General features: G+C 33.8%; 2 protein-coding genes across 3 annotated transcripts; one reads left to right on the forward strand and one right to left on the reverse strand.

Moving 5' to 3' along the window:
- Positions 1-2,418: 2,418 nt before the first annotated feature.
- Positions 2,419-19,688, reverse strand: LOC111054336 (heat shock protein 60A). 2 transcript variants are annotated; one of them, XM_039423694.1, is made up of 10 exons: positions 19,481-19,688; positions 17,024-17,179; positions 15,632-15,884; positions 13,027-13,175; positions 12,566-12,689; positions 12,200-12,368; positions 11,167-11,374; positions 9,703-9,858; positions 5,002-5,337; positions 2,419-3,142 (listed from the first exon to the last, which is right to left on the reverse strand). In XM_039423694.1, exons 2-10 carry the CDS (start codon positions 17,177-17,179, stop codon positions 2,981-2,983), a joined length of 1,713 nt encoding a protein of 570 aa, XP_039279628.1. In that variant the 5' UTR covers positions 19,481-19,688; the 3' UTR covers positions 2,419-2,980. The 2 variants fall into 2 exon arrangements, with proteins under 2 accessions (XP_039279628.1, XP_022197045.1); XM_022341353.2 differs by lacking the exon at positions 5,002-5,337 and adding an exon at positions 8,344-8,679.
- Positions 19,689-19,755: 67 nt separating this feature from the next.
- LOC111054347 (10 kDa heat shock protein, mitochondrial) lies at positions 19,756-24,661 on the forward strand. The gene is made up of 3 exons (XM_022341364.2): positions 19,756-20,389; positions 22,006-22,176; positions 24,275-24,661. Exons 1-3 carry the CDS (start codon positions 20,387-20,389, stop codon positions 24,416-24,418), a joined length of 318 nt encoding a protein of 105 aa, XP_022197056.2. The 5' UTR covers positions 19,756-20,386; the 3' UTR covers positions 24,419-24,661.
- Positions 24,662-25,739: the final 1,078 nt, after the last annotated feature.

The raw sequence follows: 25,739 nt of genomic DNA on the forward strand, positions 1-25,739 counted from the left end.
AAGCTAAATTAGCATAACGTCATTAAACTTTGGGAATATGTTTTGTGAATATTGGGGATGGTTTCTAAACAGAAATTTTAATAGGGGGGCTAATAATAACTATTTATTATCCATCTTACAGACCTATGTTTTCGAAATTGTCGGCCGAGCGGCTACCGAAGATCAGAAAGATGATCATGATTCAAGATCATATTGTAATAATATGATTTAGCATCTAAAGTTACCAGCTGTAATAAACACTCCACTCTGTGATAAATTGTGTACTGTTATTGAAACGGTAGTTTGGAATGAAGTGTATTTGATTGGTACCAGCTGTCATTATGGCTAGCTGGTAGATATAGATTGGTATAGCTGTTCCTTAGAAGACCTATACAAATAATTATCACTCCCCTATCATTGAAAAACTGTGAAATATTAGAAAAAATTATTCACCTCATGAATGAGTTGTTCATATTGCATTCAATAATTACTGAAGAATGGCAGAATTATTTACAATTTTTTTGAATTTAGCTTAGCTTATATTTCCTGGACCATCGTTGACAATCAACAACTATGAAAACATAAAATTCATCTTTGAAACACTGATTTAATATATATTACTACCAATTGATTAAAAATAATATGTTTTCGGAATAATGAATGCTGCATGACTAAGCAAGGAAGTCCGTATGTTGATGTAAATGGAAATATTGATTGTCAGATAAATTTCATAATTCACCAAATAAAGTCAAGTGTGACATGAGATACATTGACTTTTTGGCGGTACGAAGTTCGCCGGGTAAGCTAGTTGTAAATAAAGCTTTATTATTAAAGTCAACGCTGAAAATACAGGCTCAATCACCAGGAATACTATAAAATCTATGAGGGACCAGTAAGCCATTAATTTTGAGTAGTTCAATCACTTCCATTATGGACACTGGATACATTATGGACAATCAATATGTATGAAATTTATTAGCAACAGATATGTACATGTGTTGATTATCTCAGTTCCATATGGCGTTCACATTACAATGTTCATAGGCTTAATTAATAGGATCCTTTTTCATCCTTTGAAACCCTTGGAGGAAAAATATCTCAAAATCCGTTCTTAGTGCGCGTCTAGCATGTTTGAAGAATATTTGTGCAGAGTTTTAAGTCTGCAGGCCAATTAGTTTGAGCTGTAGTGTGATTTTACATGAACATTTTCGAAAAAAGCCCTCTCCTGAACCCGCCTGTGCTCCTGTTCGAAATTTTTCTGCATAGACCTAATTTTTTTCGTAGCTTAACAAAAAACTTCCTCATAACTCTGCTGTGCAATGAGCGGTAAAAAAGTACAAAATTTTGGGGGACCCCAGCTCCCTCAGGGGGGCAATTTCTGAAAATCCTTTCTTAGTGGATGTTTTGAGGCTACCATGAATAATTGTGCAATATTTCAAGTTTTTAGGCACAAGTTTATTTGGGCTGTGGTGTAATTTCATTCTGTCGGGGCTTACCCTTTCATAGATATATCTCGTAGATTTATTGTACGAAACCTATAAATTATATGTTGCCGATAAGGTCAATTTGTATTATTGAATTTGTCCAATACTCTTATATCATTGTACAGATAATTTAGTTAGTTTGGAATTAAAATCCTGAGAAACAGATCTCATTATAAACGGTAACTGGATGTCGGACTGAAAGTCGATTTGTCTGATTAGATTAGTGCCACGTCAAACTAAAGTTCAATTCCAACTCTGTTGGTGCAGGTTGACCTGAGTTTTAACACCAATTGATTAAATGATACTTGAATACCCTCCAAGAATGTATTAGATTTGCAAGTTTTGGTCTGAAGTGAGCAGACGTGGCACTAAACACCTGACTTACTCAAAAGACTGTAATATAAATAAAAAATGGCGAAGTTTAGAGAGTAACTGCTATGACCAAAGAGATACGCAGATACAACAGCTCCTCTCAACGAGAATTTTTGTGATGTTAATGATTGGTTGGAAAAATTTTAGACAGCACTCATACAATTAATAATTTATCACAGTATTTCCATGAATCTACATTGCTGACGTAGGAATCTAATTGATTTCATTTGATTGTGTTCTATTTCTTAGCTTTAGCTGCATTGATGAGATCAGACGGAAATAATCCTCTACAACTACTTGGGTGTGTGTTAGCCATAGATAGCTGGCTAAACTAGATATTGTTACCGTTAAAGGTACGGTATTATTTTAAAAAATATATAGCATTAATATATTTATGCAGCGATTTTAATAATTCACTTCGAAAACTAAGCATAAGTCATCATTAAACTGAATATTTTTTATGGACAAAATAAACATTGAATCTTTAAACAATAAAAAATTAAATTCTAAGAGAACAGTGGAAAAAATGCACAGCAACTAAGTATGCAAACCAAGCAAAAATGGATGGTAAATGAAAAAAATATTTATCAATAAATATATAATTTTAATGAATAAATTTATTTATTTATTTTACATTTCAACAGACATACAACATTTGAACTTTCATTGTATTACCAAGTATTCTTAATAGCGCAACACAAACAGACAATGACGTGTAAAAGATATTCTGTAGAAAACACAAACTGGAAAACAGGAAACCGGTAACAATAAAAAAATCTAATTGAATCTACACTAACTACAAATTATTATCAGACTTACTAATAATAACAACAAGAACAATCTACTCCTGGCGACATTGCCTCGCATAATTCGAACAGTTCAATCAGGAAGTCAACACAAATGAACCAATCGATACTTAATGACGTTTTGGGCCTTATAATCGGGTATCTAACTGTCAAAGTCAGGCCTTCTAGCAAGTAGATTCACTAAGTAGTACACTGTCACCATATCGTTCCAGTTCACGCGAACCAACTAATCTGACTATACAAGAGGCGAAATAGCCAATCCAGAACAATAGCCAATTCGAGTAGTATTGTTGGAGGCAGTAGTGTTCACTTGAAAGTTTATGACTGCACTGCAGCTGCTTACATGCCCATGCCTCCCATTCCACCCATTCCGCCCATACCACCCATTCCTCCCATGCCTGGCATAGCCGGCTCTTCCTTGGGTATTTCTGTGACGACGGCCTCAGCTGTGGTGAGCAGGGATGCCACGCCCGCTGCGTCTGTCAAAGCTGTTCTCACCACCTGCCAACATGCAATATCCACATTAGAATAACAGTTTCAAACACTAGCACTAGCTTGAAAATTCATGAGTATTTTTAAAAACAATAAAAAGGGATTCAAAATACAAGTAAGAATCGAAAAATCGAATTAAAAATCAACAAAGTCAAAAATAAGGCAGTAAACAATAATACAGTAGAAGGAATATGATCGAAGAGAGTAATGAATTGAATGCCTTGTTAATTTGTACTCCTTAGACAAATAGACAGTCTGCAAAGCGACAGAAGTATGAATAGTACGATAGGTATTTTGAATTTTATTCAACTGACATGAACCAAGAACTGAATTTCAACATTTAAAATTTTGCATTCAATAGAGGCGTTCAAGTTCATTTTCTGACAAATTGCAAACCATTTTCAGATGAGTTATTAAGTAATTGTTCATAATGAAATAGAAACACAATATCTTGCTGTACTTTCAATTCATTTTATTCACATTAGTAATGATACCAAGACTTATTAATAATATCAAGACTTGAGTTTTATATGATGAAAAAGAATAGAAATTACATAAAGTATTGTGATACATACAATATTTTTTATATGTATTTAAAAAGCCAGCAGGCTGAATCATCCTGTGATGAGAACAGCTGACTCGCTTCGCTCGCCTGAATTCTTCATTTGAACGAGCTTCCTGAGAAAACGCCGATTCTGGGCGTATCTTTGGCGTTATTTTGAAGTCCACTCAAGATAAAATTTCTAGATCCTAGCTGAATTTTTGTACCAAATTTGAACATTCTTTACCAATCAGTTCTTGAAGAAGCTGAGAAAACGCAGATTTTAGGTGTAATTTTGGACATTTTTTCAAACCTGTTTTCAGTTGGCCTCTAAAAGGCCAACTGAACATACATGCCAAATTTGAACGTATTTGGTCCAGTAGATTTTTTTTTAGTTCTGTTAATTAAGTGAGTGAGTGAATGAATCAGTGCCATTTCGCTGATATATAATATACAGATTATCCTCTGACGGCAGTGCAATACTTTTTCAACTTCCTATTTGGAACCATCGTTATTCTGAGCTTTATGATGAAAGATTTAAAAGTAATACGAACACAAGAGCTTTTTTATCAGAGACGTTTTATATTGAATGAACTCCCATAGGGGAAAAAGATAACTAGAGAATTGTCTTTGAATAACTACAAAAAGGTAATATCTCTCCATCACAAGAATAATTCATTCTATTCTCTTGAAGAATACCTAAGTAATTGATATCTACGATTAATAGTGTTGTGTATGTGTTGTATTGCGAATTTTGTCATGAGTTTTTATTATAATCATGTGGACGAGCCTACTGCTTTTGAAACCTAATATAGCGAATAAAATGAATCTTGGATCTTGAAAAAATGTCAAAGCCACTCAGTTGTGTAACTCTTCCTGATTAAGTAGGCATTTCTATTACTAGATAAATTCAAATATTTTTTATAGTTCAAAAATGAGTGGTCTAATGTGAATGAAGCTTTATGAAATTGATTTTAATCAACGACAATAGAATATTTGACACCTAACCTAACTCTTCCATATGAACCAATGGTGTTCAAAATGTTATTATGCCAAATTGGCATAATAATTATGCCAAATTAGTTCCGGTCTTTTCACACTTAGCTACGTGCAACGCTACGCTGAAATACGATTTTGGAAAACGTAGCCATCCTATCTCCCAATATTGTAAGCTACGCTACGCTGATGTGAACGGGACAGATTCAAAGCTTGGATTTAACATTGGGATCGTAGCGTAGCGTAGCTTTGTGTGAAGAGACCTTAATAGGGGTTAGTTTGTGCAGATGCATTGATAGATTTTGAGTAAGTAGCATTTGTAGTTGCTCACCTTGGTGGGATCAATGATGCCTTTCTCAATCATGTTGACGTATTCGTTGTTTAGGGCATCGTATCCCATGTCGCCAGTGCCCTCGGCCACCTTGCTGACGACGACCGACGCGTCGACGCCTGCGTTCTGGGCGATGGTCATGCAGGGCATGCGCAGTGCCTTCTGCACAATGTCTATGCCGGTGGCCTGGTCCGCGTTGGCCGTCACCACCTGCTTCAGCTTGGCGGCGCATCGCAGCAGCGCGGTGCCCCCTCCCGGCACGATGCCCTCCTCCACCGCTGCCCGTGTCGCGTTCAGCGCGTCCGTCACGCGGTCCTTCTTCTCGTTCACTTCAACCTAAATCATTAAATTATTTAAATAATTAATAAAATAGCTTAGATTTGAATGAATAACATCTCAAGTCATCAATTTACAGTGCAACAATAACATGAATTCATTCAGAAATGTACTTCAATTTTACTTTGTTAATGATTTGTAAGAATTGTAAAATGACGTGAATAAAAGTTATTTGATTTGATTATTTTTCTTTTTACAATGAACGAATAAATAAATATTGTCAAATCTCATTTGCCAATTCTCAAAATGATTCCCATTACTTCATTTGCGGAACTGAAGAAATTTAATTCAATTCTTTCATTCATTGAACGGTAAAGGAGTGGAATGCGATATATATAATCTACAAACACAGTAAAAATTAATCCGAAGTGTCACATGGAGGTGGCATTCTAATACAAATGAATATACAAATAATATCCTGAATGAATTTTAAATGAAACCAACACCCACTATTACACAAGTAAACAAGATGTGAATGATCTGAGTCATAAACCTTATAAATTTGCTTTCAGTTGCCAATTGAGTTCAAGAATATGGATTAATAATAGGCCTATAGGATTATAAATTAGACTAATTAATTAAATAAACATGAACAGAAAGAAATTAGCAAAACAAATATTAACAAATAAGAGAAAAGGTATCTTTGCAGAGTTGGATAAAATAGTAGTTATTGTTATAGAAATTCCATTTTAATCATTACCACTCTTAGGCCTGGTTTCTAGATCACTATGAAATCAAATAATTGACCATTAAACCTATAGTTTAAATGGTTCACAAGATTTAATAAGTGTCCTACAAACCAGGTCCTAGTATTGAATTTACTTTATACTTTACAATTGTATTGATCCAGTATAGAAAAATGAACCAGTAAAATACGATGTAAATAGAAAAACATTTTCTTGATTCAGAACTTATTCGGTGCAAAGAATGAATACTGAAAAAACATATATTTCTTTTCAAGATCATATAACTTTTCCATATTAAATGTTTATATTGGAATTACCTCACTTGAACCTCCCACTTTGAGGACAGCAACTCCAGACGCCAGCCTTGCCAGCCTCTCTTGCAGCTTTTCACGCTCATACTCAGATGTTGTGTCAGCAATTTGATCCCTAAGAAGTTCGGCCCTTCTATCGATATCAGACTTCTTGCCTTTTCCCTGCAAAATTATAACATTTGTGGAATAACAACACAGTATCAATAATTATTATAACATGTTTATTACATGGAATAACATATTATTTCATTCGTTTAGCACTTACTTCACAATAGAGCATTTTTCACGTTATTTTATTGTGTTCTATGCATTCAAAACTGTCGAAACAGCTGTTACAATTTGGATATAGCCTATTTTAACAATTAACCTGATTATCTCAATAGTACACACCGTAGTTAGCTATAGTACGATAGGTATTTTGAATTTTATTCAACTGACATGAACCAAGAACTGAATTTCAACATTTAAAATTTTGCATTCAATAGAGGCGTTCAAGTTCATTTTCTGACAAATTTCAAATCATTTTCAGATAAGTTATTAAGTAATTGTTCATAATGAAATAGAAACACAATCTTGCTGTACTTTCAATTCATTTTATTCACATTAGTAATGATACCAAGACTTATTAATAATATCAAGACTTGATTTTTATGATAAAAAAAGAATAGAAATTACATAAAGTATTGTGTTACATACAATATTTTATATGTATTTAACAAGCCAGCAGGCTCGCTTCGCTCGCCTTATCCGTCTAGCCAGGACCCCCGGCTGAATCATCCTGTGATGAGAACAGCTGAATCGCTTCGCTCGCCTGAATTCTTCATTTGAACGAGCTTCCTGAGAAAACGCCGATTCTGGGCGTATCTTTGGCGTTATTCTGAAGTCCTCTCAAGAAAAATTTCTAGATCCTAGCTGAATTTTTGTACCAAATTTGAACATTCTTTGTCAATCAGTTCTTGAAGAAGCTGAGAAAACGCAGATTTTAGGTGTAATTTTGGACATTTTTTCAAACCTGTTCTTAGTTGGCCTCTAAAAGGCCAACTGAACATACATGCCAAATTTGAACGTATTTGGTCCAGTAGATTTTTAGTTCTGTTAATTAAGTGAGTGAGTGAATGAATCAGTGCCATTTCGCTGATATATAATATACAGATTATCCTCTGACGGCAGTGCAATACTTTTTCAACTTCCTATTTGGAACCATCGTTATTCTGAGCTTTATAATGAAAGATTTAAAAGTAATACGAACACAAGAGCTTTTTTATCAGAGACGTTTTATATTGAATGAACTCCCATAGGGGAAAAGATAATTAGAGAATTGTCTTTGAATAACTACAAAAAGGTAATATCTCTCCATTTCAAGAATAATTCATTCTATTCTCTTGAAGAATACCTTAGTAATTGATATCTACGATTAATAGTGTTGTGTATGTGTTGTATTGCGAATTTTGTCATCAATTTTTATTATAATCATGTGGACGAGCCTACTGCTTTTGAAACCTAATATAGCGAATAAAATGAATCTTGGATCTTGGAAAAAATGTCAAAGCCACTCAGTTGTGAAACTCTTCCTGATTAAGTAGGCATTTCTATTACTAGATAAATTCAAATATTTTTTATAGTTGAAAAATGAGTGGTCTAAGCAGTAATAATGTGAATGAAGCCTTATGAAATTGATTTTAATCAACAACAATAGAATATTTGACACCTAACCTAACCTAACTCTTCCATATGAACCAGTGGTGTTATTGTTATGCCAAATTAGTTTAGGTCTTTTCACTCTTAGCTACGTGCAACGCTACGCTGAAATACGATTTTGGAAAACGTAGCCATCCTATCTCCCAATATTGAAAGCTACGCTACGCTGATGTGAACGGGACAGATTCAAAGCTTGGATTTAACATTGGGATCGTAGCGTAGCGTAGCTTTGTGTGAAGAGACCTTAATAGGGGTTAGTTTGTGCAGATGCATGGATGGATCTTGAGTAAGTAGCATTTGTAGTTGCTCACCTTGGTGGGATCAATGATGCCTTTCTCAATCATGTTGACGTATTCGTTGTTTAGGGCATCGTATCCCATGTCGCCAGTGCCCTCGGCCACCTTGCTGACGACGACCGACGCGTCGACGCCTGCGTTCTGGGCGATGGTCATGCAGGGCATGCGCAGTGCCTTCTGCACAATGTCTATGCCGGTGGCCTGGTCCGCGTTGGCCGTCACCACCTGCTTCAGCTTGGCGGCGCATCGCAGCAGCGCGGTGCCCCCTCCCGGCACGATTCCCTCCTCCACCGCTGCCCGTGTCGCGTTCAGCGCGTCCGTCACGCGGTCCTTCTTCTCGTTGACTTCAACCTAAATCATTAAATTATTTAAATAATTAATAAAATAGCTTAGATTTGAATGAATAACATCTCAAGTCATCAATTTACAGTGCAACAATAACATGAATTCATTCAGAAATGTACTTCAATTTTACTTTGTTAATGATTTGTAAGAATTGTAAAATGACGTGAATAAAAGTTATTTGATTTGATTATTTTTCTTTTTACAATGAACGAATAAATAAATATTGTCAAATCTCATTTGCCAATTCTCAAAATGCTTCCCATTACTTCATTTGCGGAACTGAAGAAATTTAATTCAATTCTTTCATTCATTGAACGGTAATAAAGGAGTGGAATGCGATATATATAATCTACAAACACAGTAAAAATTAATCCGAAGTGTCATATGGAGGTGGCATTCTAATACAAATGAATATACAAATAATGAATTTTAAATGAAACCAACACTCACTATTACACAAGTAAACAAGATGTGAATGATCTGAGTCATAAACCTTATAAATTTGCTTTCAGTTACCAATTGGGTTCAAGAATATGGATTAATAATAGGCCTATATGATTATAAATTAGACTAATTAATTAAATAAACATGAACAGAAAGAAATTAGCAAAAAAAAAAGATTAACAAATAAGAAAAAAGGTATCTTTGCAGAGTTGGATAAAATAGTAGTTATTGTTATAGAAATTCCATTTTAATCATTACCACTCTTAGGCCTGGTTAGGCCTGGTTAGGTCATTACCACTCTTAGGTCACTATAAAATCAAATAATTGACCATTAAACCTATAGTTTAAATGGTTCACAAGATTTAATAAGTGTCCTACAAACCAGGTCCTCGTATTGAATTTACTTTATACTTTACAATTGTATTGATCCAGTATAGAAAAATGAACCAGTAAAATACGATGTAAATAGAAAAACATTTTCTTGATTCAGAACTGATTCGGTGCAAAGAATGAATACTGAAAAAATATATATTTCTTTTCAAGATCATATAACTTTTCCATATTAAATGTTTATATTGGAATTACCTCACTTGAACCTCCCACTTTGAGGACAGCAACTCCAGACGCCAGCCTTGCCAGCCTCTCTTGCAGCTTTTCACGCTCATACTCAGATGTTGTGTCAGCAATTTGATCCCTAAGAAGTTCGGCCCTTCTATCGATATCAGACTTCTTGCCTTTTCCCTGCAAAATTATAACATTTGTGGAATAACAACACAGTATCAATAATTATTATAACATGTTTATTACATGGAATAACATATTATTTCATTCGTTTAGCACTTACTTCACAATAGAGCATTTTTCACGTTATTTTATTGTGTTCTATGCATTCAAAACTGTCGAAACAGCTGTTACAATTTGGATATAGCCTATTTTAACAATTTAACCTGATTATCTCAATAGTACACACCGTAGTTAGCTATAGTCCGAGAGGTATTACTCAACATGAAGAGGGAAAACCGATATCTCCTTGCACAGTTTGTAGCATAGTAGAGCAGTGGAGTAAGCAAGCTGCGCACAATTGGATGCTGGGACAAAAGTAGGGAGAATGCTGTTAGTAGAGGGAGTGATTAGTGAAGGAAAGAGCATCCACCCTCTCTGTCTTCGAGAGAAAGCCATGTAAAAAATAATATCTCTCGGACTATAGCACCGACCATTTAAATTCTTCACTAATTATCCTGAATGATTAAAGTAACACACTAGTCATTCACTCAAATCAAATCCTAGTTTTTTTGAACAGTGAAGAATTTACTCAATAGTCAAATGATCGTTTTTCAGGAAACAACCCCAAAAGAATTTTTCTTGTCGGTTTTATATGTATTTTGTGGCGCTGAATTCGAATCTGAAATTTTCTGACTCACCAGAGGGCGGCTTCACCCCTAAAACCCCAAATGTTTAGACTTATTTCAATTCTTCCAATTTATTTCGAAAACCACATGGTTTTTTCCACAAAATTAAAAACTATAAAATTACCAATAGATTGAGAGGTCACGCAAGATTCTACGATTTCTGAGCTACAGATTTTCAAAAAAGGTGTCCCAAAATTTGAGGGTTTTTAGGAGTGAAGCCGCCCTCTGGAGTGTCAGCAAATACCAGATTCAAAAATACATATAGAACAGAGAAGAAAAATTCTTCCGGGGCTCTTTCCTGAAGAATGACCATTTGACTGGACTTTCAATTACAGTATTTTATTATGAGGTTTTTTAAATCCACAACATTCATAAATATTGAACTTATTCTTTTTATATAACATCCTCCTTGGTACAAAACTATAAATATTCAATTATCAATTATTGATCCGATGGAAATTATTTGATTATAGAAATACTGTAGTATTATTTATGAAATATCATTTTATTATAAATGGTAATTATTTGTAACATAGAAACATAATCACTTTCTTACATAATTCAAATTCCTCAAAAACGAAATTGAGATTATCGATACAGCAGTGATGATACAGAAGCGAAATTTATAATTGTGAAATACCTTTAGCAGAAGAGTGTCGTCTTTCGTGATGACTACTTCTCCGACTTGGCCAAGATCGGTTGGCGTGATGTCTTCCAATTTCAAATTAGCGCCTTCGTCACCGAAAACAATGCCGCCAGTTGCAATAGCCATGTCCTGCAGGGTATTCTTTCTGTTGTCTCCAAATCCTGGTGCTTTCACAGCAGCTACTTGCAAACCTATTTTCAATCTGGAAAATGATTTGTGAAGAGATGCTATCAGTTGATGTAAATAGTTTTAAACATGAACTGTGATTAACAATTAATTTATTTTTAATAAATACAAATTAATATGGAGTTACAGCTAAATCAAGATAAATGTACAATATTATTATTCTGGATGAAATACTAAGAAATGTCAGTTTATAAGAGAGCAAGAATTCATATATCTATTCATCGAGTGTTAATGCCTACACAGCACGAACAACAGGCTTCAGCCCAAAACTTGACTTGAAACGAAACAAACTTCACCTTATGTATCAAAATCTTCAAGATTGAACATCCAAGCAACATAACAGCTTGACATTATTTAGAAAGCCACATGAAATAAATCTGTGACATCATGGTCTATAGACTACTTTATTTTTAAAATGTTGCAAGTTTTCAATTTATTTTCAAAATACAATTTCAATAAAAACAGTTTACATATATTTTAATCCCTCTAGCTATCAGCTATTTGAGGGAAATAAGAGAATAAAATTCTATATCACGTATATTGATTACAAATATCAAACTCAACACTCTACAAAGCAGTTTAATGAGCAGTAAAACACTTAAAGAAAGATTTTAGTAAGTCATACATAAATTTCTGCCTTGATTTCCCAACAGGCATATTAGAACAGTGTAAGAGATTCAGTTAAAGTACTCCAGTTACTTGACCCACTAATAAGGATAAATTTAGTGTACTACAAATGGTCGAAACTAGTCGTTAAAATATTTGAAAGTTTTTAATAACGGGTAGTACAAGTTTTTATATTGTTTTTATTAATTATTATACTACCTATACATCAAGTTACCTGTTAACAACTAAAGTGCTGAGTGCTTCGCCATCAACATCTTCTGCGATGATTACAAGAGGCTTCCTCTGCGAATTAGCCAACTCCAAAGCTGGAATTATTGCCTGGATGCTACTGATTTTCTTTTCACTCAACAGCAGAAGGGCATCTTGAAATTCTACTTTAGCTCCTGCACACAAAATATCAATACATCAGAATATGTCTAGAAGCAAGAAAAAAGAACTGAATTAAATTCAAGAAAAAGCAAGTTTCCTTTTCTCATGCAAATTCTATGTGAATCATGAAGGATACTCTAACCAATACCTACATCGCATAAACTGCAAATTAAAACTGATCAATTTGCTTGGATTTTACATATTTCTTTACCTTTGGCTGTGTTGATGAAGTATGGCGAAATGTATCCTCTATCGAATTTCATTCCCTCGATAACTTCTAGTTCATCTTCAAGAGTTTTGCCGTCTTTGACAGTGATAACACCCTCCTTTCCAACCTGTTCAACAAAAAACAAATCTGAATTTGAAATGCCAGTCATTTCAAGCGGTTGAAGGATTTTTTCGCTCAGGGTGATAAGTCTTGATCGTGAGCGATGGTAAGAATGAATGAAAAATTTAGAAAGTAATTTTTATACCAATAAATAATGATTTATGGCGATTTTCAAAGACTCACAAATCCTGATTTATTTGACCGATAACTTATCAACGCGACCACTGATCAGCCTCTTCCCAACTGTTAACCAAAGGTTGCTCAGCAAATACTTCGAGCGAAAAAAACAAATGTTCAAATTTTACAAACTTTAGGTTTCAGTTATTGAGAGGAAAAATGTTGACCTTTTTCATGGCAGCTGATATGAGTTCACCAATTGCCTTATCGCCGTTGGCAGAGATGGTTGCAACCTGTGCAATTTCTTCAGGTGTTGTAACGGGTTTTGATAATGTCTTTAGATGTTCCTTAATGGCATCAACTGCCAGCATCACACCTGCAAACAAACAACAATAACTAATGAATACCGTATCGGTAGCTAAATTATCAATTCGATAAATTGAATACTGTAAACAACAAAAATTATAAATCAAACCGAATAAAATGAGTTCTATAAAAATAAAATGGAAATGTACTGTATTTTTAATTTTTGTTCTTCCATATTATTGAATCAAGAGTGATTGAAACTGATTTTGGAAACTGTAGATTGAACTCATATTTGCTCATTTCGTATGTGTTAGTTACCTTACAAATTTCTCAGTTAATTCATTATTTTCAATTTTATAAAGGTCTGTTAAGACGTAGTAAACTTTAAATTTCAAGTAGGCCTACAAATATTTTTGAGCAGAAAATTTTGATTTGAAGTGACCAAGTGATAGGTGAATTATCTTATTTCGGCCTTCTATCGGTCTAAATTTGGGAGGGTATTAGAAAAGGGTTGTCTGTTTTTCCTCTTCCAATATAATTTAATTTCAATTATTATAAATGTTTGTTGTTCAGAAGAATAACTTGAGTAGACTATATATTAATAACTTCATACAATTCAAGACATCTAACATCAACAGTTCATTCTCTTATAAAATATTCAAATTGTGCAAAAGAATACAGCTATTCATACAATTTTTCCAAAGACTGAATGTAGAGCCACTTAAATAATAGGAATTTGAACAGAAATTTACATCCCTATAAGATGAGTACCAGAAAGAGTCCAAACTTATCAACCGTAGGCCTAATGGCCTATAACTAAGTTCAACAGTAATAAATTGTCATCTATTTTGAAAATTTTCATAAATTCAGACAACTTTCTTTGAATTTCTAAAGATATGAAATATTACACTTATTACGTACATCAAACAATCAACTCTTAAAAGTAAATTTGAAAAATGAGATTGAAAATTAACTTTTAGAAAGTATAGCCAATTAATTTGTAATGTACTGTAAAGTAGTTATGTATTATTTTTCTTATATAAATTTCATTTTGTGTATCACTGTGTGTGTCATATGTTGTAATGAAATATTACGGAAAAAATATTATTATTATTAATTTGTATTGTGAAAATTTTAAATTGTTTTTGAAATGAAATTTCAGGTTTCAGAAGTGAAAAGTGACTTTTTCAAGGTAAGGTGGATGGTTGTGAGACCCCCAGACATTATGTAATTCTAATGAAAGATGCCAAGTTCGTTCATTCAACTCATGTCTGATCTGACCTTACTAGAATCTGGCGAAATTGGCACATAGCCGAAACTAAGATATTTTTCAAGATCTCCTTTGAATGAGTGAATGAATCAGTACTCAGCTTGTAAAATATAAAAATTTACATTCTAATTGATGCAAAATTCACTCGCAAAATTTTAAAAATCAAAACTTGAATTATAATGCTTTATAAATATATAAAAATATGCGGTAGATTTATGAAAAATTACTGCGATGATTATATTCAACCTGCGCTATTCCATAGATTAATAATTTAATCAAATGAAATATTTGGATAAAAAGATCATAGGAAAGATGAATAGAGTTTTTTTGCTTTTCGAGGCAAGTCAATTTATTATAAAAATAATTATCAAAAGAATTCTCAAGAAGGTGATTGAATATTAATATAAGGTGATGGAAACACTTCATTCACATGGGCTACTTTTTAATTAATAAAAACAATATAAAAATCTTGAAGCACCCTTTATTAAAAAAAAAACTTTAAAATAGTTCAACGACTAGTTTCGGTAGTCGTTGAACTATTTTAAAGTTTTTTTTTAAATAAAGGGTGCTTCAAGATTTTTATATTGTTTTTATCTTCAATGGAATATTATACATCGTTCAACATTTTCATTACAGTGTACATGGAATGTGGTAAATTGTCCGATTCACAATTTACCAAGTAAAAAGTTTTGCGTTCCATGGGAGGAATTTTGACAGAATCTGTTCCAGAAACCTGTTCCAGTTCCAAAATCCTGCCCCACAGCCGAAGTGTGGTAAATTGTCCGACCTGGTACAGTTCCAACTATCTGAGCTCTCATGCTCGATCATTGTAGTCTGCTTGCTTCTCTGCGCATGCGCTGATAGTTTGTTCACCACAGCATAGCATAGAATACATAACCAACAATATTATGTTTGATAATCATTCATTAAATGAATTTTTCTCAATAGAAAATTTGAGAGTAATGGAATAAAAGAAATTTACACTTTTCTAGACGGTAGGTTTGTAAAACAGCCTTTCTTCATTCACGCAGCTAGTAAACGAACGACACATTTTAGTGTAAATCAACTTTATATTATGTGCGCGCCAAAAGCTTGAACCAACGATTTTGAAATGGCGTTCCATGGGAACATTTTGCACTAGTCAGATGATGGAACAATTTACTATTGGAACTGGAACAATTTACTGTACACAGTCGTACACAATGTTAAAATATAGACGAAGTCATTAATGGAAAATCTCTTTCCGTTCCACTTACCTCGTCTGATTTCGATTGGGTTTGCTCCTTTGCTGATTTTATCGAATCCTTCTTTGGCTATGGCACGGGCCAATACGGTGGCTGTTGTGGTTCCGTCACCTGCTTCTTCATTTGTGTTATTGGCTACATCTTGAACTAATCTGGCACCGATATTTTGAAACTTATCCTTCAGCTCTACGCCTTTGGCCACTGTTACTCCATCCTTTGTTATCTTAGGACTTCCCCATGATTGTTCCAGAATAACGTTTCTTCCCTGGAAGAGTTTTCAATTTTATTATTTAAAAATTAAATTATTGATCGAAGAGAGCCTGAATGCTCTGACGTAACAACAGACTGACGTAATGCAGGCAGACGGAGAGAAAAAAACAAATTTCTGCATGATATTTTTTATTTGATCTATTTATTTGGCATGCAGACATGAGCACACATATTGAGGTGTGCGTCATTGTGTGCGATACAACATTCAAACACCTGTGGTGCGATTTTCCTTCCGTCTATATTCATACGTCCGTCTGCTGTTGTGTACGTTTGCCTTGAGTTATTTTTTCTGAGAAAAATGAATAATCAGAAGGCATAGGCCTACTGTATTTTTCAAAATAATAGCTACTCATCAAATTGATAGCAAAACTGAAATTAATGAAATAATATCATGACAATATGAACAGAGAGTGAGTAAAAAATGTGAACTTCGGTGTTATATTTCCTTTGCACTTTCCAGTATAAAAGCTCGTTAATAGTAACATTGAGTAACAGTGAATATAAAAAACTGCCATCATAGATTTAATAAGATGGAAAAACTATCAACAGTAGCCAGATTGAATGTGAAAAATGCTCAGAAAAAAGTTGAAAACGAACGTTTAGAAACCAACATTTATAATCGAATGCTTAAAATGAATTTTAAAAACAAATAAAGTAAAGTGATTTATATTATCAATGATATTGTCATTTATCTTGAGTTTTCAATGCGAATGAATATTATTTGAAAAACCAATATTATCATAATGTTTCTTGTAATCTTAGAAACTGTGATTCAATCAGCGCCGTTACAAATTTGAATAATAAATTATCTATTTATGGGTGAGAAGAGAATTAGCTATGAATTATGCAATCAATAAGGAAGTCTCATAATGTTTAATAGTGATAGCATTGAAAGTGATATTAGCTCAACTATGTTAATAACAGCTTTAAAGTAGGAGAAACGGATATTGTTATCAAATTGTTATTATATAACAGTATTGTATAATAGTATTATTTATTATATAATAGTACTTGAGAATCTTACTCAAGAGTTTTCTTGTGATCCAATAGCCTGACTGAAGATGATTGATGCAATCAATAGAACGACAATATTGATAATACATTTTAATATAAAATTTGAATTTGAATATTAACCTTTGGGCCCATTGTGACAGCAACGGCATCAGCAAGTATGTCGACGCCCTGAAGCATGAGACCACGGACCTCTGGTCCAAAACGGACGTCCTTAGCATAGTTCCTCTTCAGCTGTCTGATAGCTGTGCTACGAAGAGCCAGTGGCAGTCTGAACATCTACAATATAAAACAATACAAATTTTATGCCATTAACCGGATTGATTTGTCTAATTTAAGCTTAGAAACAATTTAAAAAGTATGAAAGTCGCAATTCTACACAGTACAGCAACGCTAATATTTGGTGGACTAGCAACTTACGGTACTTGATAACAGGTTAGGCATTATACTCGGAATATAACAGATTGAGTTACGGAAAAACCTTGTTTTCATGAAATTTTAATTTTTTCATGTAGGCTAAGGGTGCAAGCCCAGATGACTGGATATTATTCAATTTTTGACTATACAGTTGATCAGAGTTGCCGACCGGGTTGAAATAGTTGTTCGGAACTCTCTGTGCCTGTTGCACAAAAGCCGGTTAAATTTGAACCGTAATTAATTTCACGAGAACCAATCAGAGAAGCCGTCTTATCAGAGGCCTTCTCTGATTGGTTCTCGTGATTAATTAATCACGTGATTTTTAATAACTGTGAATTAATCACGGTTAAAATTCAACCGGTTTTTGGGCAACCAATCCTCAGCAAACTTTGCAAGCCGCAGCAGGCGTCTGCTAGCACCGCCTGGTTCGTGGGTTTGAATCCTGAATTATGGATGTTCAATCATCTAATAAAAATTACCTACACACTTTCCATGACCCACGCACAAGCAAAAAATCTTATTAAGGAATTATCTTAAAGAATATATATCCAGCTACATTGTATAGTCATTTTGCACTATTTGGCAGCAGAACATTTTTTACAAGTCTCACCTTTTTACTTTCCATGCCCTATTACCATAGGTAAGGAAAGTATTGCTTTCCGAAAAAAATTAAGGTACCCAAATTTCTATACGTTTCAAGGTCCCTTGAGTCCAAAAAAGTGGTTTTGGGTATTGGTATGTAAGTATGTATGTGTATGTGTGTGTGTGTGTGTGTGTGTGTGTGTACACGATATCTCATCTCCCAATTAACGGAATTACATGAAATTTGGAACTCAAGGTTCTTACACTATAAGGATCCGACACGAACAAATGCTACACGAACAATTTCGATCAAATGCAATTTAAGATGGCGGCTAAAATGGCAAAAATGTTGTCAAAAACAGGGTTTTTCGCGATTTTCTCAAAAACGGCTCCAACGATTTTGATAAAATTCATACCTAAAAAAGTCATTGATAAGCTTTATTAACTGCCACAAGTCCCATATCTGTAAACAATTTAGGAGCACCGCAACATCTATGCAAATGTTGATTTTAGATTCCCAATTATCAGGCTTCATAATTTTAACAAAAAATTTCAAGTGGAAAGGTTGAACATGAAAATATTTACAATTAATGTTGAGCACCATTTTCACCAAAAATTGAAAATAAGCTCGAAGTTCGAGAAAATAAGATTATTCAATTTGCAAACTGTTGGCAAGTGTTGATTCTATTAAATCATTCACTATGAAGAGATAGCAGACTTCATGTGTCTGCAGCGCTATTGTCCTGTCACCAGTTGGCTCAAAAGAGTAGCTAAAAAGATACATTATCCATTCAACACCAAATAACAGATCAGCTGAACTGGTGCTACTTGCTAAAATAAAAAAAAATTTGTTTGATTGATTTTTGAGGAATTTCCAACTATATAATCATTTAATGCCCAATTCTTTCAAGAAGCACATAAAATTCAACAAGCTAAACCCAGGCCTAGGTACCTAATATTAAAATTTGACATACATCCCTCAAATCTCTACTCAATACACTAGGCTAATTATAAAGTGTATTATTATAGATATGTTACATATTAGGTAATATTGAAGATGAAATTGCAATAAATATCAAAAGTATATTAAATTGAAGTTACATAGACTTGGTTAGATATAACCTAACTTTGATAGTAAGTTAGTTTTATTATAGACACTTCTAAAAACCTACTCATATTAAATTAGATGAATCTTACATTAATTCATCAATTTGCTGAATGATTAAAAATTTTTGCACTTTCCAACATTACAGCCGTCTTGACTCGGAAGTAGATAAGGACAAGTTAGGCTAAGTGCCGGTTAGATGTATTATAATCAAATTGCAGAAATCTGAATTATCTATAATAATAATATATACTTATAGATTAACATTATACGAAAATTATCATTATGCCGTGTATACTTGATATAAAAGATCCTTTTGAGATGCCGGTAATTTATTACACTAGTCTCTATAGGATCTTGTTCCCAATAGATAAGGTGTGAGAATTTTACGAACGTATTTAAACTATTTAATATAAAGTATAATTTATTTAAATATTGTTCATAACTATCATATTTGTTGAGTAATACTTACTTACCTTAAATAGTTTTTAATATATTTTTTACAAAAAAAGATTGTTTCTGCTCAGCGAACAAAACCTCAATCTTGGCACAATATCGTGGGGAAAGAAAGAGGAATTTTCTATGAGCAGCACATGTTTTGAGTGGAATCGAATAGAACGTAACACAAACAGAGCACGCACAACAACGAGGAAATAGCTGTGCTCAACAACGTTTTTTTGAAAACAGATGGCGCATATTGAAGCTATGCAAGCTACAGAGTACGTTGGCTATGACAGCCCTTGATCACATTGGTTACAAAATAAACGTATTAATTGGTTATGTCTTGCTCTGTCAATGCTCTGTTCTTTAGATAGCCATGCTGCCGATTAGTGGTTTATTCCAAATATTGATCCTTCTTCTTGATCATTTTTATACTTGAAGAAAGCAGAACTATTTTGATAATTTATTTTCTGTTGTAATTTATTATTTTTTCATGAATCAACTTATTTTATAGAAATTATACAAAAATAATTTTGCACATCGCTTCAAATGCTTCTAGAAACTTCCATGAAAGATGATGTAATTTTTCTCAATATTGGACTAGATTTGAATTTATTGTGTTTAGTATTAAGGTAAAAAATTATTTTACAAATTTCAAATTGAAAAGCTTTTAACAATCCAAAAGCTTATTACAAAAATAGAAATTAATAATTATTGCTCACATTTTCAAACTACAGCGCGAGCGCAACTAGCGGCAAATGAAATTAAAAATTATAATCTTCTTCTTCCTCAGTCTGTAGAAAAAATTGTTGAATCTTGAACTCCGTGGTCGTGGTCACGCTGTGCCGCAAAGCTCGTTTTTCCCAAGTAAACGGAGGTTAAAAATTTTCAAGATAAGCACATTTTTTGACTGAATTTCCTGTTAACCCCAATTTGAAATAATGGTGAGTAAAATCCTTGAATATATCAAATCAATGAGATAACTAACAAAAAGTCACCCAAAATTTTTATAATTTTGTACTATTGAATGCTTTTTGTTTTCTTATCATAACTTTCTTAAAAAATATGTTTATTCTAATTAATTTTCAATCCCTAAATAAATACAAAAATGAATGATCATGAAATTTTAAGGTTAAGTTTGTGTCAAGTAGGCTACTAAAGACCATGCTTTATCTTGAGCAATTATATTTTTTGTTTATTTTTGTATTTTGCTGTTCATCTTGTCCTTATTATTAAATTCAACATTCACCTCTTACTTTCTAAAGAATGAAGGATCCGGTAAGCCGAAAGGGTCATTCCTATTTACATAGCTTAGTATGCCTACGTTGAGAGGCAAGAAATTACCGTCAGACCGTCTAGTGATTCAAGGCCGATCTCTCATGTGATTCATGTGTTGACCAAACTATAAGACAAAAATAAAAAGGTAGAAAAATTTGTTTTGCACTTCTTTTTTATGGTCTCCTGTCTACGTGGTCCTCACGTGAGAGATGTTCAGACTGATACTGAAAACTAAAGCCTGCTCCTATGACAAATATTAAGTGAGGTTCAGGTCCACTTTCAGAAACAGTCAATCCAGATCTGTGGTCATTACTAAAGAGATAAGTGTGATCTCCAAAGCACACAAATAAACAAAGGTAGCTTTTGCTAAAGCAGCCTGCACTCGAGGACAAGAGAGTGTTTGACATACTATGATGCGTTATCTATGGATCCCACAGTCTGGGATTTTCTACAAGCCTGCTACTCCCAGAGACTACATCTTGACCACCCTGACAGAGGAGACCATAATCCATTGACGATTCCCCGATCCTATGACATCTGGAGTAAGAAGTAAGAGATAAGAGTACCTACTTCGTTTTTCATAATCTGCTTCCCCACTGGAAAATCTCAAAACTCCGCCAGAAGCTCTATGCCATAGTCCTTTACCTGACCGTACCCACTTAGGCCACACCGTATGAGCAATGTTTTCCCCTGGTTGGTGGCTTACCCCAGTACTTCCTGAGGCCTGATCCCCGAAGAGCTTATAAACCAGCCTGATCCCTTAGGGACCAACACTCAAGAACAGGTTTTCGGCCGCGACACCACACCTTAACGTCACATCTCCAAGTAAGCACCCTCTGTATACATATACCGTGATGTGTGACTTGAGGAGATACTGACCCATCAAAACTGACAAGTTCTTCAATTTAGCCTGCATTTCAGTGTAACCACCCCAATGAACCGTCTACCGCCGGTCGGGGCACTGCGCAGTTCCGGCGGTACGTTGGCCTGCTAGTAAATATATGTTATTGAAAAACACAAATTTGGGCTTACCTTGAAGACTTTTTACAAAAACGTTCTTAGTGCGCCTCTATAAGGCCAACTGAACATACATGCCAAATTTGAACGTATTTGGTTCAGTAGATTTTCAGCTCTGTTTATGAATGAGTGAGTGACTGAATGAATCAGTGCCATTTCGCTTATATATAAATACTGATTTATTTAATAATTATATTGTTTATGAAAGAAAAAATTGTGGAGACTGTCCAACAGATCTTAAATTTTTCATTGTTTTCTGTTTCAGGCTTTTGCTAAACAAGTTATCAAGAAACTAGTACCTATGTTTGATAGGGTATTAGTTTTACGTGCAGATGCAGTAACCAAGACCACGGGAGGAATATTAATACCAGAAAAATCACAAGGAAAAGTTCTTCATGGAACTGTTATCGCTGTTGGCCCAGGAGCTAGAAATAATGTAAGAATTTTCTATTATTCTATTAAGATCATATGAATAATAATAAAATACAGCCCAGTTGAGTAATGCATAATTGCTCTTCAATTTGAAATATTAACGGAAATCATTGTATAATTTATATTATGTTAAATTTATACTACCAATCTTCTAAAGACTTAACAACGGCAAGGAAAATAAAATATAACACATCAATAAATTTGTAAATAACATTTCTTATTATTATACAGAGTGAGTCATATGTGTGGGAACCCTTCAATAAATTGAAGGCTGTTGTAGTCCTTCATTAGACCCTCATTTCCTTGAAAACTAAAACTTCAATCAGCCGCCATTTTGGATAGAAATAACATAGAATATTTTTATCGATGCCATCTTGTTTTAAAAAGGCCTTTAAAATGATGTACCAGACAATGGGTGTTTACATCTAAAATATTCGAGTTACAACCCCTAAGTCACCCCCGTATGAGGGATTGAAATTCAGTTGTACGTCAAAAGGACCATTAACTTATCCTGAAAGTTACAGTATTACATCTACAACAGTCTCCAATTTATTGAAGGGTTCCCATGCATATGACTCACTTTGTATAATATTATTGTATTTTTCGTTAGGTCTACTCTTCATAATCCAAGTGCCATTTTCAAAAATTTTAATTTTTTAAACAATTTAAAAAATGTACTTGGATTTTTATTTTTATTTCTTATATTATATCATATCTTATTTTTCATCTATGATGACATATATTGTTATTTTTGAAATAAGATTGATTGCTTGAGATTTGATCACTATTTGAAATTTAAGCTTACAATTAAAATTAAAAACTTGTTATACTTGAAATTAATCCATGTCCAGTTGAAAAGATGTATTTGCATGATGATTTTTTCCAGTAGTTCAACTACTTGTTGAAATTACTCACATCAGTAATATATTAGATGCAGATAATGTCAATACATTTCGATGCAAAGTTCCATTCCCTCTTGAACTGTTTCTTATCTTTATGTGGTCTTTGGAATCAGGCTGGAGTTTTAATATTCATTGGTGTTTACAAACACTAGAATTCTATGCATTTCGTTTTTATACTTCTGTTCACCCTCATTTATTTTTGCTTGATTCAAATCGTTGTTCTATAACATGATGAAAAATGTTCCTTCATACTCATAAGTTCGGCAAAAATTCTTGAAATCATATTTTTCATTATTTTTTTAAATCATAGACAGATTTCGAGTCTTCTAATTATGTGAGACTATAGACTGGTCTCAAACATGGTTCAATGGTAGAATCCGTTTATTTATATATTTTTTAGATAAATTACATTAAAAATAAACGAGAAATTTGCTCCGTGGTTGAGCTGATAAGTTGGTCTCACACCTTCTCTTGTTGGATAGGTGTCCACTCTTGATGCCGATTCCGCTGCTTATCACTTTTATGGGTTTAAAAACTTCTTTCCGATGATTCATTATCCTTATACTTCCCATAGAAGTGTGTCTTATGTGGGCATCAAATCTTTAAAAAATATGAATGTTTTTCCAGTGCAGGTCAGGTCAGGTGGTTCTTCAGCTTAGATCTGATTAATTTCCGGGTCTCTGAGTGACTTGCTTAGTAATTAGTACAGTCACAAATGTTGACAAAACTATTGAATAGAGTTTAGAATAGAGAAACTATTATAGAGTTTCTATCTGTAGCGGAAGGTTCGTTATCATTCAAGTTTTAATTTTCGGTACATCAATAAACCGATATAGAATAGAATATTTATTTCGCCAAAATACAAGATACACAAAACAAATGTAAATTATAATAAATCCTTATGTTTCGGCACAGCCAGCAAAGTCAGACTTGTGCGCTAGCTGTGAGTTTGTAAAGAGAACAGTACAAAGTGAAAAAATACCGAAACATTGTCTAGAAAATAGCTCTTGATATAGCTTATTGATTTTTATCTGTCTCTCCTTCAATAGGACAAAGCAAAGTCCTCATTATGTTCTATGTTTGAATTAAAAGCTTTGCAAATTATTTCTGTTCACAAAATATTATGTTAGTATTATTATATATTTTTCATTATAATTGGGTCAAGAATTTTTATTTTATTGATCTGATTTTCTTTTTCAGAATGGAGAGCTCGTCCCCACCCAAATCAAAGTAGGAGACCAAGTGCTGTTACCGGAATATGGTGGTACCAAGGTCGAGTTGGAGGAGAATAAAGAATACCATTTATTTAGAGAATCAGATATTCTAGCCAAACTAGAAGTATGAACAATGCGTACCATGAGTTTTGTGTAATATATTTGTAGAGACATTTCCATTCATATTGTTATAAGAAATGATCGTCAAAAACATTCATCTGTAGCTGATAACTTCATTCAAAGAATGTCGTCGTTGATCTTTCTGTTTGTTGTTTCGAATGCAAATCAATATGTTATTGGTTCCTGAACTGATTTTTTACGTTTGTTATTAGTTGGTGCAGTCTCAAATTCTAATAAAAGAACTAATTATGTATTTTTTGTTTTATTTCTTTCTAGTTTGCGGACAAATGATAAAGCACTATAGTGAGACTAATGTTATAAAGTCAATGAAAATGATAGAACGGCAGAGTTGCCAATTTCCTGTTACCCTTCTGTAGATGAAGCTATGATTCAAGCTATTTCGATATATCTGATGTAATGTTATTAATAGTTGATTCTAGTTTATTTTTCCCAGCCAACTAACGATTTTTTGCAACGATGTGGAGCTAGGGAAGGATAGAGATATCTGCTTTGTCTAATGACAGCCAAATAGCAAACTAATGTTAATGATGTGCTGACTTTATAACGTGAATCTCACTATAAGTAGTAATCAGACAATTTGTGTCAGAATTATTATGTGAGCAATTTAACAAACATAGGCTATTTCAATATTATTGATATTTAGGGTCTGTCACCATAAATATAAAATCTGGTGTGGTACACTCACACAACTTTCCTTGCTCATTGAACTGTGAGCCTCATTCTTAAACGAGAATAATTTAGAGGAATAACATAATAACGATTGGCGGCAACATATTCGAAACTACGATCAGACTACTGTATATGTGTATAATATAATTGTTTTCAGAGTACTGTTTCCTTTGTGTAAATTGTGAAATCCGATGATTTTTTTAAAGTCGTCAAAACAGCTGTTCTACAAGCCTGCTACTCCCAGAGACTACATCTTGACCACCCTGACAGAGGAGACCATAATCCATTGACGATTCCCCGATCCTATGACATCTGGAGTAAGAAGTAAGAGATAAGAGTACCTACTTCGTTTTCATAATCTGCTTCCCCACTGGAAAATCTCAAAACTCCGCCAGAAGCTCTATGCCATAGTCCTTTACCTGACCGTACCCACTTAGGCCACACCGTATGTGCTATGTTTTCCCCTGGTTGGTGGCTTACCCCAGTACTTCCTGAGGCCTGATCCCCGAAGAGCTTATAAACCAGCCTGATCCCTTAGGGACCAACACTCAAGAACAGGTTTTCGGCCGCGACACCACACCTTAACGTCACATCTCCAAGTAAGCACCCTCTGTATACATATACCGTGATGTGTGACTTGA

The sequence above is a fragment of the Nilaparvata lugens genome, chromosome 3, assembly GCF_014356525.2.
Source record: "Nilaparvata lugens isolate BPH chromosome 3, ASM1435652v1, whole genome shotgun sequence".
Classification (NCBI taxonomy): Eukaryota; Metazoa; Arthropoda; class Insecta; order Hemiptera; family Delphacidae; genus Nilaparvata; species Nilaparvata lugens.